Source organism: Gouania willdenowi, chromosome 14 (genome assembly GCF_900634775.1).
Source record: "Gouania willdenowi chromosome 14, fGouWil2.1, whole genome shotgun sequence".
NCBI lineage: Eukaryota > Metazoa > Chordata > Actinopteri > Blenniiformes > Gobiesocidae > Gouania > Gouania willdenowi.
Window position 1 is genome coordinate 13,436,677 of NC_041057.1, and position 17,748 is coordinate 13,454,424.

Below are 17,748 nucleotides of genomic sequence, written 5' to 3' on the forward strand. Positions count from 1 at the left end.
AAAGACAAAATCATTTATAGAACTTTAAAGACTTTATTTGGGAGTATTTACACGATGAGCACAAAACATTTGGTAACAATTACACAGTGAGAGCAACTTTGTCTATGAACTTGGCCATTTTAACGTCTCGCTTTGAAAGCCCCCCACAGTCGTGAGTCGTCAGTGTTATCTGGACCTGTGAACACACACACACACACACACACACACACACACACACACACACACACACACACACACACACACACACACACACACACACACACACACACACACACACACACACACACACACACACACACACACACACACACACACACACACACACACACACACACACACACACACTTTAATTCTCTAATGAAATGGTTAAATCAGTTAATTCTCTCCCTCTTTAGAGTCAAATTTGGTGCTTATATTGCTGAGGCCATTTGGCTCCGCCTACCCATGTTGTGCTAAGCCACTCAGGTTTCTTCCCCTTGAGCCGCTCTGACAGGGAAAAAGCTGTTTGTAACCTACGTTTTAATACTGACAGTGAGGAAAATGAGAGAAAAAGACTGTAATGAGGAAAACATTAGCAGTAGCTCAGTGTACAGCCTCTACTTTGTCGAGGCTGAACCTTAGTCCGTGTGGGATTTATGGGTAGAGGAGTCTGGTGGAAAGTGCTGCGGGGCCCAAAGACCTGTAGCACCGTGCTGCAGCCACTTTAATAAAGAGTGGATTAGGAGCAGCATTCCTGTCAGATCGGCCCAGTCCACCACACAGGCGTTCAGTGGCTACGGGCTAATACTGGGAGATTTTCAGGGACTGCGTTTGTCATATCAACCACTGCTTTATTCATGAGGCAGAGAAGTGAGTGTTTGAGAAGATATTTGCAGAGCTTTTCACATGAAAAACGAAGGGATTACAGGGTGACGCTTTTGCTTCTTTTTTTTTTCATGTCCCTCCGACTAACAGAGTGTGTTTCAGGCTTTGGAGAGTAAGACACTCCAGAAGCAGAAGTGATTGTTTGACATAAAAATATCAGACTTGATCCAGTGTTGATTAATCTGAGCGTCTCAGTAATTTGTTCCAAACCAGCTGTAACAGTGTCAATAATGAAGTACCTCATACACAGAGCTAAGATAACACGGCTGTGATCTTTGGACCTGAAACTAAACCGAGCTAAAATGATTCATCACTATTCCAAGTTGTTAATAATGGTTTGAAGGCTGGTACCTTATTATAGACATTGAACCATTCTGGGTGATGGTTCATCTTCTCTGCCTGCAGAGCCACGCGGGACATGAACCCAAACGCCTGTTGGGAGGAAAAGTCATGGTCAGCAATTCAACATAATCATTAACATTGATTTGAGCCCAGAGCAATGAGTAGACACGTTTAGCAGCTAGAATAATTTGAATGAAAAATGTTCATTCAAGAAAACATTAAATGTGCTTTTGTTTAATTTTGTAAACAAAAAGCAGACACGGGCTTTACAGCAGTGCCAGGAGTACTTTAGGTATGATTGCAAGTGTTTATTTTTTTCTCTGTTATTGTGAGCCAGAGTGAATGAAATGACAACTTGACCTATTATACGAGTCTTCAGCTCCTCCGTCTTTTTACCAGAGTATCTTTTGCATCATTTCATTTTTTGATTTTACGGTCTTACCTTTACATATAACTGAAATCCATGCACTTATCCTCCTTGGCCTGTCCTTTCTGAGCAGTCACTTTACTTATTTTATAATTTTGTGTGTTTTTGTCATCATTTCATGGGTATTTTGCTCTCATTTAGTGTAATGCAAAAAAAAATTCAGAAAACTACAAAAAAATTTACATGTTTTTGGAATCATTTTGTGTTTGTTTTCAGGGCCACACAAAATATAACCAAGAGGTATGGATGATGTGACTTCATTATTATAAATACATATATAAATAGGTTAATAGTAAGAGACATTTGATCAAAGCTGTGCTTTGAAAAATTCTGCACTGCATAAATCTTCAAAGTAAAACCAGAAAAACACTTTTTTTGGTCCCAGGCAAAAGGCTTTGACTCACTTTTGGGTCCCGAGCCAGGAGTTGAGAACCTCTCCTCTAATGGGTTGATTTGAAATGTCAGAAATTGAGAGAAAAAAAAATGTAGTTACAGATGTTACAGCACAAGGAGATATAGTGCACACGCACGCACACACGCACACGGACACACGCATTCCAGCATGCAGCTCTCTCCAAACACTGCCATCCACAGAGTGATTACGTTAATTCTAATTATCTACAATGAGGAGAGTGAAATCCCTCGTCATGCTCTCAGTTAGGACAAGTGAAAAAAGGAGGGGGGAAAAAATCAGGTAGACCTATTTAAGAGCAATTTCCCAGTGCAATCTCAATTAAGCCCCTAAATGCTTCCTCTGTGCCTAATTAAATCAACTGAAATGCCATTGTTTACAGGCCGAGGCTGCGGCCCCATCCACCACCTGACATGACGAAACAGAATTACCCTCTCTGAGGAAATTGCGCTTAGCCTTTCTAGTGTGTTGTAACCAATTTCTCAGACGGTCTGTTCTGTTCCTGCAACACGTGTAACACGATCAGCAGCTTGATCAAATTGGTTATCAAGGAAACCGTCTCCTGATCAATTTAAGTAATTGCCATATTCCTGCAACTTGACCCCACCGGCACCAATTTGGAGGCCGAGGCGGTCTGCGTTTTCTCAGTTTTCATTGGCTCTAATGGAGATGGTTAAGCAGCCTGTCATGTCAGGTGTTGTCCAAACATGTCTTCTCTCTCTCTCCCTCTCTCTTTTTCTCGTCCCGGCTCTGGCTAATCTGCTGTTCAGGTACTTTGATTGACAGGTAATAGCATTTGTTGGGACGTTAAGTTTCCTGAGCATCGTCTTTGATGAAAACAACCCTTTAAAAGATGAAAATAAAATGTATGCGTTAGGCTTAAGCAAGTAACAAAAAGCAATCCTTTGGCTTTCAAGACTTAAGATTTTAAACAATTATCATATATTATAATCAGTAGATAAAGAGATCCACAATTCCTTTACTTAGCTGAGATAAGTAAACAGAAGTAACAGTAACAGATTTTAATTCCTAATAGATAGAATAATGTAATTAACAGCTCTGTTTTTTTAGCTTCATTACTATACAGTACACTCCATTCGCAAACTTCCATTAAGAAACAAAATTGTGAGAATGTATTTTCATTTACAAACCCAATATGAAGCTGGGCACTATAGTTATTTTTGAATCTCAAATTGCCTCGGTCTGATCAGGCCAGAGTAATACAACACAGAGAGCAGGAGGGTGAGTCGGTTTTCAAGAGGTTATCTGTAGACGGATAGACGCGGCTCTAGATTTGCACAATCTTGATCAACTGAGGAAGGTTACTCGCTCATTTAATGGGTTACCTCAAATGATGAGTCGTGACAGGGCGGAATCGCAATATTTTGTATCGCACTTTTTTTTGTAGCCAGTAATTTTCCAAAATACACATTTAACCACACGATTACTGGGTAAAAATATGGTGAAAAGGAGTGAAATTCTCCCAAAACATGTACTGTATTCAATTTAAATTCCTGAAATAGAAATAAGACATGGGAGACCTTACATTTTGTGCCCTAGAATGGTGGAAAGGCACCTTTAACTAAAATGTAAAACTAATATTTTTCATTATATGTTTCAAAACAATAATTTTCTGTTGCTGTGAAACAATATCTTCCACAAGAAGCAGTACACAGATGCAGGAAACCAAAGTTTTTCCAGAGGAACAAGAGCATTCAGCACATAGGGGACACACTAATACGTGTTAGGGTAGTTACTAAAAAAAGTATTTTACAAGCTACTTCTGTAAACTGTAATGACAGTACTTTACTTCTTACTGCATTTGAAAAGTAACATAACTACTTATTGCTTTACTATTCCATTTCTAAATGGAACCATATAAATACATGGACAAACGTCATAATCGCATCACTTAGCCTGTTGGCATAGTGTTTATGGAGAGAGTGATTGGTTATACTTTAATAATCACACAACGGGGAAAAAAGAGCAAAATATACAATAAGTACCAAGTAAATATATGGAATAAAGATTTTAATTATAATAAACATAAATATAGTAAGTGGAGGCCTTGCATACAATATTAGAATTTAAAAAAAACTCTGAACAATGCAAGTAGAAAGACAGAAAACAACACATTCAGGTTGTGTTGCTATTGTACAGTCTGATGGATTAAATTAACCTATTTATTGTATACATATTAAATACACAATGTATATGCTTATTATGCAGCCTCCACTTGGTGCAATGATGTTTGGTTTCTTCTTCAGACAATAGACTTGCTCTTTTATTAGGTGGCGCTCTATTGGCTGATGACGGGGCACTTCAGACGACTCAGCCAATCAGAAGGTGAAAGTAGGTGATTTCACTAAACAAATGTGTTCCTGAAAATTCCACACAAAGCACTCTGCCATAACGGGAACCAATCATCCGTAAAATACGCGTAAGGTAGGAAAGCACAATCCTATAATCTAGTACTGTAATTTTGTTACAAACATTTTTCATAATATTGATATTTGTGTAACGCATTGCCTTACTTCATTACCCAAAAAGGTAATATTGCTACCATAATCCGCTACTTTGTAACGCGTTACCACCCCACACACCAAACACACATACCCTATCATTGCACACTGCCTCATACACACAAGCCTGCACAATCTCAACTAACTGGTCAAAGCATCACAAGCGCACAAAACAACCCCCCTTTGCAAAAAGAGACTGCCATGATTGGATTTCCGCACTACATGACATCAGCATGATACCAATTCAATACTGACATTCGTAAATTCAGTCGTATAAACGCTTCTTTGGCAAATACAATTATTGTTTTCCTAAATTCAGACAATATTGAAAAGTAGCCAGCGCCAGGTGGAAAGTAAACAGCGCTGGCCAATAAAATGTACTATTACTCAGATTGTTATTGTTGATGTTTTTATTATCATCATCCAATGATTTTCAAAACTTACAAAACAGGAATAAACTGAAGTGTTTTAGGATGTAAAAATGGTAAACAAACTTAATTGAAGAACTCCCAAAGCAAAGAACTCCCAAATCGCTTTACATCAGCCACAATCGTACACTAATGGTGACAAAGCTGCCATGTTAAATCATTGTTGTTTCCGAACATCCTCGGCAATTTGCTCAAATTTGGGTATTAAAAAAAAAATACATTTAAAAAAAAATCCTCATTCCCCTTCCCAGCCTGGGATCTGATGATGTGATACTGAAGCCAAACTTTTTCCTGCTGCTCCACGTTGCCTCATTTTGGGTAAATTGAAGGATTTAAAGGAGCAGTTTGAATAAAAATGCCTTTGAGGCAGGACTATATAGGAAAAATAACAGCATTTATTGGTTTCATAAATGAGAACCACTTTACTCTGAAGAGACACTCTTTGCGGTCAAGGCCTTGACCAACATATGTGAAAAATGGGTGGTACCCCTTCTTTAACGCAGGGAGGATACGACGACTGGCTCACACCACTGTAAAGCAACATCACACCAATAGAGACGCTAAAACGGAGCTGCAACCGCAAACATCTGCGGTCACATCTGTATGATACGTCTCCACAGATTTCAGAAACTTGCCAGCTTTTCGTCTGCACTTTTAATTGGACATGTTACATCAGCCATGCCGTGATAAAACTCTGTGGTGATTAGCGGCAAATGCTGTTTTTGCATCCAAATAAGTTTGTTTCATGTTTGCATTTCAACCCATTCGACAACTACAAAGGAGCTGATGCTCATTATCCAAGCTTGTGTGTGTGCAAACTCTTCAATCTTCAGTTGCACTTCAACAATAATTGCCAGTTTTGGATCCAACAGATGAGGCAAAAATGTGATCATTGCAAGAAGCGGGTCATGAAACAGGATGTGAATAGGCAACATAAAAAAAAGAATAGGCAACATGAGCCTGGACAAGAGAAAAGTCACAAACAGAATAAAAAAAAAAAAGAAAAGCGAAGCTAAGAAAAGCATTAATCTCTCATTACAAGTAAGCAGGAGTTAAATGTCCAACAAGTGAAATCCTGAATGAGTCTGAAGATCCCACGACATCCTGGTCCCTTGGGGCAGTAAGCAGAGCCATGGGACACAATACAGTCAAAGTGGCCAAGCTACACCTGTGTAGGTCTTCAACTTGGGCCAAGACAAGACAATAAAACCCATTTCTGACCCTTTGCTGATGTCTCACATCAACAGAATAGCGGTCAAGGGCTCTTTGTTTCTCTAATACTTTGTTTAACCCATACACGTGGTCCGGCCACGCCAACAGGTCCGTCTGTCAGCTATCCGTCCTCTCAGCCAGCCGCTCTGAAATCGGCCCAACAAGCTGTAGCTGTCAGTCAGATAATTTGACATGACATTATGCAGACACCGCTCTCAAATAATCAGAAACACCCGATAGCAGACCCCCACTGCACGACTTTACCCCCTACACACACACACATACTTTTGAAGAGCCATTTTGGTGCCATTACGCCATGATTGTCATACAGCACTGGATGAGACAATTTGACTTCGGAGTGGTGTTCTCTCTTTCCCTCATTGCGGCTGTGGGCTGGAAGACAGGACTCGGTTTCAAACACATGTGTCTGTTATTTACAGATCAGCTTTCCACCGCCGCGCGATCCAAGGGCTTAGAAACGCCTGCTCTGTGTTGCCAGGACTAAGTGCATACAGATTGTACCTGCGCTTACCAGCCTCCGACACACACACATTCACACTGATGGATATTCAAAATAACACATGAAAACCTGATTTGTACAAGTATTTGACGAAGCATGTATGGAGATAGGCGGTACCCCGCTTTTGCAATCTAAGGTAACCATTACCATGATGACCATCTAAGATCATTAGCAACGGACAGAACTTCCTGACTCTTCTGAGAAGTAAAAACAAACTGCTATCATAAAATGTGATTTTATTTTCTAAGGATGTTTGGCAACATGGTTAATAAATTTGAACAATCATGTTTGAAATTGTACTTGCAGTGTTTCAAGGCAGTAAACCACATCTCCTTCACGTAAGAAACAAGTGGGCATATTCCAGGCCTCTCTGTGGCAGCTTTCAACGAGTTCAAGCACGAAGTGGCGGATATTCACCTGACCATGGCTAGAAACCGTCATTTCAAGGCATTATAAGTTGTTCCAAACGCAACAGCATAAAATTGGCAGATCACGTAGTTGTGTTTCAATGTTTACCGTGGCAAAAATGTTTAATTTTGGTATTTTTTTCAGTCATTATACTCTATCTAATAATAGTTAATTTTGAAACGCTGTGTTTAGTCTGAATGTCGTTTAAAAATACAAGTGTAGTTTGTTCCCTCAGGCTTTTGTTCAAAAACACATTTTGTACATATTCTTGAATAACCCCATTGTTTGGACACTTAAGAGCACAACTGTGCCTAAAAGCTCATCACAGCCCCGCCCACAGAGAACTACTCATCAACAGGTTCTAAACCAGACCTGCATCTCAGATGCTAAACAGATTTACTTATTCATCTGAACATGCTGATCCTTTTGGGATTTAAAGTTGGCTTAAAGTACAGCAATCATATGATATGGCACCTTGCTGGTGTGAAACCAGTGGAGCCTGCCTGGCCCCACTGGTCTACCAGAACAATATAAAGTATTTAGTACTAGCTTTCCAATTTGTCAAATTTTGTCTCTTAGAAGTCACCTGATGGTTGGGCACATACTGCTTGTGTGAATTACATTTAATACATTCATTAATCTTCTGACCCACTTTTTCCTGTTTGCATGGTAAACACAAACAACCAATTACACAACGTGGACAAGACCATTTCTTTATGTTTCTACTTCATTTATAAAGTTTACAACCTATTACAACATAATTAACGATTTGCTTGTTTAGCCACAAACAACACGTTTCAGACACTTACTGTATGTCCTTCCTTATACAACAAGTGTCATGTAATAGCCAAGCCTGGTGTTAAGGCCTATGCAAACCACCTCTCTCACTGCAGGGTTACCAGCGAGGGATTAAAAAGACATCGGACTCGGCAGAAGACAGCAAACTTCAGGGCTATCTTGGTTTACCCAGATTATCTAACCTCTTCCGCCTGAGTGCCACACCTAGCGCCTCCCTCCGGCCATTTTTCTACTTCAGAAGATGAATGCAAGATGCTTTCAGTTCCCAGGAAAAGTTTCAGTGTGGAGACAGAGGTGGGAACTAAACACCACTGAGCTGATTAGCCACTGAGCTGCAATATATAGAATACTGAATTCAATTTATACTGAACATATTAACAACTAACAGAACAATTCAATTCAACTTATTTACATAGCGCAAAATACAACAAAGTCATCTCAAAGCACTGAATAAAATATAAAGTCATTGTAAGAAATGAAGAACCCAACAAAATCCACATGAACAAGCATTTAGCGACAGAATAAGAGAAAGTTAAAGAAACTGTTAAAGCAGGGATGCAGACGACCGTGTGCTGTCTCCGCTTCTATTTGCTTTATTTATTGAGCTCCTTAGTTGATGGATTTGTAGGAACCAAAGCATAAAAAGAATAAGCCTAAAAGTGGCTCTATTTACTGAGGATCTTTTTTAATTTACCTTGAGCAACCTAACCAATGCGTGCCGAAATTAATGTCTTGAAGAATATGGCGTGATGTCTGGCTATAAACTTAATGTTTTAAAAACACAGATACTTACATTTAATTATAAGCCAACTACTGGCTTAACATATAAACAAATACAATATAAACTAAAATGGAATGCGGATGCAATAAAGTATAGGTGCAAACTTACCAAAACATGCATTATAACAACTTATAGATGCATTCTGTATAACTGCTCTGGTCTCCAAAAATAAAGAATTATATATATAGTGTGTATACAGTATATATATATATAAAGACACATGTGCTTACCATTCAGGGCATTCAAAGTGCTACAATACATGACATAAACCATGCAGGCCCAACTGTGAATCAAACTGGCCTCTTTGCTTTTGTCATTGTGTGCATGGAGCAAAAGGAGTGAGAAGGTTCAGTTTACTCAGGAACTCAGCTGTAGTTATATACACATCTTATTCAACACAAGAAGACCAAGGCCTATAACAAGAGATGGAGGCTTGAGGGAGATTTGGAGGAGAGGAGGCACTAAGTGAATATAAAACACGAGGAGGGGCATCAGCAACACAGTGTAAGGAGGAGTGTGACCATTAGAGTGTTCTCACAACACAGCAGATGCCTTCACCTCCAAACTGGAAGTCCACAAGCTGTTAGAAGTGCTGGTGATGATGTTATTTTTCTGTGGTAAACCACAATCACTGCATGGTTCTTGTCTTGAGATTGCCTTTTTCTCCTACTTTTTTTGTGTGTGGCTAAAATGTATTTTTATGAGGATTGCTTATTTCCATTTGGAACAAATATAAATTAGCAGAGTTTCGGACATTTCAGAGGGGGTGAAAAAAAATAAAAACATATATATATATATATATATATATACCTCAATAATATTATATTACATATACAGTAAGTGAGGCTTTTTATTCAAGTTATGTTCAACATTGGTCAGAAAATACAAAATAAAACATAATAAACCGTGACTATGGTATTGCCTTGGTAGAATTAATGAAATTGTAAACAAGCCCATCCAAACACACCCCAAAATAATTTCCCCATCAATTAATTTAAATTTTAGTTATGAGGCACAAAACCCTAACTGTAATATCACACTCAAAAACACAAAGCTAGGGTACAAACTAGTCCATGTTACATGCAATTGCTGCTCAGAAATGTCCGGACAGGAGATCAAACCGACAACCCTCTCAGTGTGAAGCAGTGTTGCTAATGCTCTAGTGTACAAGTCAATGAGATAGGCGCTAGTCTCACACCAAGAACGATCAGGGTTTGATTCCTGGGGTGGAGTGGACGCTTCTTTATATGGATTTGGTCACTTCCTCAGATTTAATAATGAAAGGGGCAATACACAATTAACAAACTTGTAAAATGCAAGCTCATCGCTAAATCCCATTCTTAGTCCCATGACTGACAAATGCAGGCAAATAAAAAATAACAAAAAATACATTGAAACAATGTATTTTGTGTATGCAGACATAGAAAATATATACAGTTTGATTCAAGGCCAGACGTCAAACGTAAAAAAATAACCACAAATTTACAATCAATGCTAACAGTGCATCACAATATAATATTTTGCAGGAAGGAACTGCCCAATCCCTAAATTATTTTATTGCATGTTTCCCTTTGTGTACATTTTCACATATAAGCAAGCCTATAAACACACACATGCTTATATAAAGACATTGCACACTAAAGACATCAAACAAGGTTGTTCGCAACGTGGCAACACATTCAGTCACATGAGCTCAGACTGGACTCCGCCCACTCTCACAGTTCAACATAATCTTTTTTTTTTATGTATTACATTAATATGCAAAATGTTTGTTGCGCATTGAACATTTAAAAAAAAGCACAAGTTATATTTAGATAAACGCTTTCGAACACCTCACTTACCCAGTGATAAAAATACAGCAACCCAAACCAATAAAAAATTAGAGGTCGATTTATGAACTTTTTTTTTTTTTTTTAGCACTTTAAAAGTAGCCAATAAAGGAAAAAAGAAAGAACATAAAAACATAAAAACATCCATTTGGATGTATGAATACAACAAAAAAAAAAATTAATAATAATAATAAAAAGCCAATATAAAAGGATAAGGATATAATATAATGGTCCCTGATCAAATATCCTTATCCTAATATATCCTTAATAGGATAAAAAAAATTCTTTTACTTGGTGTACGGGTATATTTAAAGTTCAATAATAGTTAAGAGTTCTATTGATGTATTTAATTTAATTTCTAATATATACATTTCTATCATATGAGTGTTTCAATTGTCTTTCATAATCAATGTGCTGTAAAAAAAAAAAGAAAAGTATATCGGCCTCAAATATCGGTTTCCAAAATCTGCTTTGGATATCGGCCATTGACTATATTAAAAATAAAAAAAAAAAAAAATTGGTATCTTTGAAAATCCCATATCGGTCGACCTCAAATAAAAATGGACCTCAAATAAAAATGTTATAATTTTTTAATCTATTTGATGAAATGATGGTGCATTTAATAGAAGATAATTCAGATCACCAGTTTATTCATGAACCGCAAATGTAAAATGCTTTAATCTCAATTTACTGCTTTTTGAACAAAAAAGCTTATCCACAGTATTCAGTTTCTATCACAAGATAAAAAATAAAAATGTGCATCTCACATAAAAAGACAAATTGTGTAAAAAAATAACCTTAATTCTAATTTCCTAACCAGGACAAATACTATAATAATTCTCTTCTCATATTTTTAGACAACACTACGTCGCAGAAATTATTTAAAATAATAAATTCCAAATTAAAGGAAATACTTGGTTTTTCTCCATGCAGGAAGATGAATACAACCTATTGTGACTTTGGGATCCCTCCACAAGGTGAGATATTCCGGATTAACTCATCGTAAAGGTAATCAGGCTATCAAAAAAAAGAAGAATTCATGAAAGGAGGTCTTAATTTAGGGACAAAACAGCAATTAATTATTACAAGAATACAAGGAGTCAAAGATAAATTGTTCATTGGTCTTATAGCTTGAGGCTAATTTGCAGATGCTGGTAAAATAGCTCTTAAAGCTCCTTTATCCAAAAGGCTTGGTAGTTGGTAGGAAAATAGCTGCATTGTTTCATGCTAAACCAAACATAAATTTTGTCTTCCTCACAGCTAAGCTGAATTTTTTTTGCGGGGAAAGAAAGCAATGCCCTTGTTGTCAAACTCTTCTGTAGACACAAAACAGTTGAGCATGCCCAGCTCACCTCGTCTATGCCAGTTGCTTCCTAAATCTACCCGTTACTCATATCGCAGTGGCGGTTTCCACTCTATCCACCTAAACGTATAGCAGATGGTCATCTGTAAACATACATGGCATCAAGCTTTGTGCGTAAACAATATCAGCGACTAAACATGCACCGCTTCGTCCAGAATTTACAACATTAAAGAGGCACACACACGATGATGTTTCCACATGTGATTGCTTGGATTCTCACTGACCAAAGCAGGCTCCAGAGAAAGGATTTCATCCCTCAAAACAAATCAAATGCGCTCAGGTTGACAAGGAAGGAAAATAACTCACTGTTACTTCTTAGACTGCTGCCACTAACAACACTGAGTGTACCCACATGCCACAGATAAATGACTGCACTGGTTACAGCAGCATCATAACACTTTCCACTGGCTGTAATCAAAGAAAAACAAACTCGAAAAGAGCAGCTCCAGCTGTCATGTTGCTTTTAACTTAATTTGCAGCTTCCAGCGTCTGTGTGACTCAAACACTCAGCTCCACTTCTGCGGATTTTACACCTCTACCGCCCCCTACAGACCATGGGAGGGGACATCTACATTGATAGAGGGGATTTGTTATTCTCATTATAAACTCTTGGGGATCTGATTTCCTTGAGCCCATCACTAGCAGATAAGTGGTGAATGGAAATCGGCCAGCATGTCGCTCCTCATCTCCATTCCCCTCGGGTAAAAGTCTCTTAAGAGCTGCCATGAAAATGGAGCAAGAAAGATTGTTGAAATGCATCAGAGAATTTAAGGTGGGGGGTGGGGGGGTGATGTCTACAGTGAGACTAAAACTGAGTGAAAGAGAAAGACTCGTAGACAGCTGCCAGCATGTACAATTGGAACAACATGAGTTCATTCCCCAATAACACAGGGCACGGCGAGGGAATGAGACAAAGAGATAGAAAAAGGAAGATGGCAAGGGGAGACAGCAAAGTACATCTAGCACAAGGAATGATGGGGTTGTTAGTGGTTTGCAAACCAGATGAAACATTTTAACCAATTTGATTGTTTGTGAAAGAAATCATTCTGATCAAAACCCCAATTGCTGCCAACTGGCCGCCTGGCGTGTCTCAGCGTAATACAGCCTGACGTGTCGGGGTAAGAGGAGAGGCTTTGGAGGCAGGAGGACCAGATGGGGGAGGTCAGCGCTCACCCTCCAACTTCAAACGCAGGCAAGTGTAAAAGCAGACTATTTTGGGGCTGAAACAACTAACGACAGGATTAGAGAAAGTCCGCTAAGTAGCCTTGAGATGTTGAAGTTTACTCCAGTGGAGGCAGAGCACAGCAAGACAGAAACAACGCTTTCAGGTACCAAAAACAGCCACATTTCACTTTTAATGTTTTTATTTTTACCCTGGGTGACACAAACGCAATAATGACACAAACCCCTAATTTTACTGGTAATGTAATAAAACCTCTTGTCCTTTTTTGTTCATATTGGTGTCTTGATTTCTTCTAATTTGGCCTCAATATGGTTTAATTGACCAAGGTCAATAAATACAAAGACGTGACTGTCTATAAGACACTCCTTTTAACACAAGGGTTAATGGATTCTGTGTGGAACCAAGTATGTCCTCAACATGTGAAGTCTACATTTAGCTGCTGTGAAACCTCTGCTAAAAAAAAAAAAAAAATACTGGATGCCTCTGTTATGGAAGCCCGTTTCCGCCATCTGTACCCATGACACTGACCAGAAATCTCCATTTGTTGTTCAATAAACTGAGCTACTTCAGCCACATCAGTTTTATCCTTTTGACGCCAGAGCCTCTTTTTGCTTAGTATCTTTTCTAGGTTGCGTTTACTCAGCATATTTCTATGTGAATTTGCAAGCAAACAAAGTATTTCATCATTTGTAAAGCCCCGTCTAAAGTAGTCTTTGATAGTCTTATCAGCCATCTCTGTGTCAGCTCACCACATGAACAAGCTGCTGTAAATGTGTTTAAGTATCTCAGAATTATGACTTTCTTTCTCATAATTATGACTTTCTATCTCAGAATTATGACTTTGTTTCCCATAATTATGACTTTACTTGGTGATTTTTTATTTTTTTTAGTGGCGGAAACGGGCTTCCATACTCTGTACTAGCCAACTATTGACCAATCACCAAACTTCCCTTCATGGCCAAGATCATTGAGAAGGTGGTCTTTAACCAACTGAGTCATTTTCTTTAATTTATTTTTTTTACATTAAAAATAAATAAATGAAAAATAAAAATAGAATAATTAAAGTCAATTCTTAACCTTCAACAGCATATTTGATAGATTTCAGTCAGGCTTTTAGTTCTCATCACAGCACAGAAACAGCTCCTATCAAAGTGATAAATAACATAAATGTTTCAGGAAAAGTTTCTATTCAGATTCTATTAGTTCTAAGTGCTGCATTTGACATTGTGGACCAGAACATTTTGTTGCACAGATTGCAAACGTGAGTGGAATTAAATGGAAAAGTACTGCAATTGTTTAAGTCCTACTTGGAGGAGCGAAGTCATTTTGTAAGCATTGGAACATTTTGAATCTGACAGATTAGCAATGTCCTGTGGGGTTCCTCAGGGCTCTTTTCCTGGACCCCTTCTGTTTGGCCTTTATTTGCTTCCTTTAGTACAAAATTAGCTGAATTGTAAAGTTGATTATTAGAGATATGCAGATGACAGAGTTCACAGTAAACATAGTGAACAGGCTTTTAGTTGTTTTGCTGCTAAAAAAAAAAAAAAAAAGAAAAGTGGAACAAACTGCCTGTAGAGCTGAAGTCAGCATCCAATATGAACATTTTAAAATCCAAGTTAAACTAAAAGTTCTACTTTTCTCTCGTGCTTATGACTGAAAGGGATATTTCTAATCATTTTATTGTTGATTTAAAATGGTTCAATGTTTGCTAAATGTTGCACTTTTAATCATGTAAAGTAAATTGAATTTCCTTGTGTATGAAATGCAATACAAATGAATTACCCTTGCAACATCAATAGCGCTTCATGTAATAGCAATAAACAAGACATGCACATTTATTAAAAGAAGAAAAACCCCTAAAAGTACTTTAATGAACAATTTGTAATGTGTTGAAATACTAATGATGGGAAGCAGCCTGCATGAAGACGCATTATTCACACACACGACGCAAAATTCCACCGGAGACGTCCCTGAAGGCAGATTCAATGCATAGTGCACCACTACCAGCAAGTAAAGGAGGAAACCCTGCCTTACTGATGACCAGTTTATTAAAACCCCTGGCGTCTTCACAAAAGACATGACAAATTTGAAATAACATTTATTCCTTAATGCCACATTTTCTGCATTTCAAACATTGTTTTTTATTGACATTCCTCTGCATTTGTGCCTCTTTGTGTTTAATAAATGATGAACTAGAGATCTGTGCAGGATGTTCCAGAGTGGTCTGTGGTTTTCTTTGATGTCGCAAAACAATGATTAGCTTTACATTATTTGTCCGTATTACTATTGATTGTCGTAACAGTCATTACTGGATGATCTGTGCATGTGTTTTTAACTTAACCCAACATATTACTATAGGCTTCCTTTTACACAAGCATAACATGTGTCCATATCCAACATTATAATACTTAGATACCTTGGCATCAAGCCACTAACAGCACACACCTGATTGAAGGATTTAAAGTGAATTTCTTTAAAAATGGCATCACGGTCCTCCACCTCCATCCAGCCGGTCGCTCTGAGCTCCATCACATGCTGATCTCGGTCTGCAGCAGAAAGCCAGTGGGAGTTGGAGGACTAAAAAAAAAAAACACAAAAAAAAAAAAACACAGAAATATTATTCAGAGTCAGATACAAAGTTCTTATTTATCACAGGTGGAAATTGCTTTTTTAAAATAACAATAAAAAAATTAGATGGTCCAGAAATGTTTCAATGAAAAGATGAAACACTAATAAATAGAAAAGAAAAAGAAAATGTACATAATTGAATAAAATACTTCACTAAATACAAGTGCACACCTCCAGGAAAATATAATGCAAATGTAAAAATATGATACAGGTATTGTATAGTGAGCCTTTCAACATTTCATCATATTTTAACCTATTTTTCTTTCAATCCAAGGGCACATTCCGCATCTCCTGACGACACCGGTTGAGCCCATTTATAACAGGTCAGCTTACCACCAAGTCATGTGTGATGCCTCCAGAAGGTGGCAGTGTATCCCCAAAAATGAGACAACGTCAAGGTTCAAAGTATGAAGTGCAGTATTCCTACTATTTGAATAAAAAGCAATAAAAAGCATGAATGTGCATTTCAAATGTAGATATAATGCAATTTTTGAAGGACAACTGAAGACGGAATACATGTTTAAAAAAATCTATATAAATAAATAAAAACATCTAAGGAAAATAATGGCACTACACAAGAAACGAAAAACAAATAAAGCAATGATTATTATTATTATTAATATTATTATTATTATTATTATTAAACAAGTGCAGTTGAGGAAACCAAAAACGTATTTATTTCAAACACTAGTTACTCAAACAATCGCGATCGTTGGGTTTGACCTTTCGCGCATGCGCATCCGGTACCAGAGCTTTACAGGAACCACTGAATACAGCACAAAGATAAACAATGAAACATTGGTTTTGCTCTGCATATCTTTCATTAAATAGGACATAAAATACGTTGTAAATTAATTTTTGAAACCTAAAAGGTGTTATAGTTGAGTTTGACAGTGTAAGCAAACCCAAACACTTCATGCATGTTGATAGTGGTACCGTCAGATCTCAAGCTAAAGCCTAAATGGTAGTTTTTGCAAAGAAGTTCGGCCTGAGAGCTTCTATTATCGCCTAACCACGCATTCACTTGTTCATTTAACCCCTCAGACCCCACATCCTGCACGTGTCATTAGATCTGAGGTGCACACGCGCGTTTATTACTTTTAATAAATATGTCGGTTCTCACCATGTTGCACGAGCAGCTCCGGAGAAGCGGAAGCACCTTCAGGCCGTTGAGGCGCGTGCTGCCCGCCGTCAGGAGGCTAAACATTAACACAGACATTAGTGTTTATAATCGTCCTCACGCTCACTGTCACTCAGCTAACGCATGGCACACGTTGTGTAGCAGCTGCTTAATGTCCTGCCTGATGGTAATACACCCTGGTCTGAAATGTAAGGTTTGAGGGCCAAAACTGGACAGCTCGAGGACTCAGTTTACACAATTTCAATTATTTGCTATTTCAACAGCATCACAATAGGGAAATTATATTGTTAAAGTGGCAAGAGAACATTTGACACTAATGTAAATGTGCAACTATAACAAGGTGTGCCAAGAAACAAATTAAAAGAACCGCTTTAGGAAGAAATATTTCATCTATTTAAATAATCAGAAATGTTTTGGGTTTTTTTTTTAGGTCTAGTTTCATTTAACAAAATTCCAAAATATCTTTATTCAACTAAAATAAGTTATCCTTATATTTAGTTAACTGTGAATCTTCTCACATACTATGGTCTGATTGGCTAATATACTGTAAATGTAGGTTATCAATGTCTGCCCCACCTTTCATACTAACTAACCCCTACCTGAAAAACAACCAAAAATAATGAATAAACCAATAGCTCCCTGAAGTTTTTTGTTGTAGTTGTTCAATTAACCTTTTCTAGTACAGTGCCCATGGAAGTGTGTATTGTGGGGGCTTGAGTAGAGTTGTCAATTATGGCCAAATAAGTATGTGTTTGAAGGCTGGATGTACAGAGGTGAACATACTCTGTAGTGTTATAAAGGGGTATATTTGCGGGTGCAAAGTAAAATAGCGTGTGCAATTTCCCTGGTTTAATTCTATGGGGCCTGCACATGATAAATGTTTGGTTTTT

The 17,748-nt window shown here is 37.8% G+C and overlaps 1 protein-coding gene across 2 annotated transcripts; it reads right to left on the reverse strand.

Annotated features, from left to right (window-relative positions):
- Positions 1 to 39: 39 nt before the first annotated feature.
- On the reverse strand, positions 40 to 17,105 carry LOC114476255 (pterin-4-alpha-carbinolamine dehydratase 2). Of its 2 annotated transcripts, XM_028467653.1 has the most exons (5): positions 16,841 to 17,105; positions 15,535 to 15,666; positions 2,038 to 2,073; positions 1,216 to 1,296; positions 40 to 175 (listed from the first exon to the last, which is right to left on the reverse strand). In XM_028467653.1, the coding sequence occupies exons 1-5, from the start codon at positions 16,934 to 16,936 to the stop codon at positions 80 to 82; spliced, it is 441 nt and encodes a 146-aa protein (XP_028323454.1). In that variant the 5' UTR covers positions 16,937 to 17,105; the 3' UTR covers positions 40 to 79. The 2 variants fall into 2 exon arrangements, with proteins under 2 accessions (XP_028323454.1, XP_028323455.1); XM_028467654.1 differs by lacking the exon at positions 2,038 to 2,073 and having other exon boundaries at positions 16,841 to 17,093.
- Positions 17,106 to 17,748: the final 643 nt, after the last annotated feature.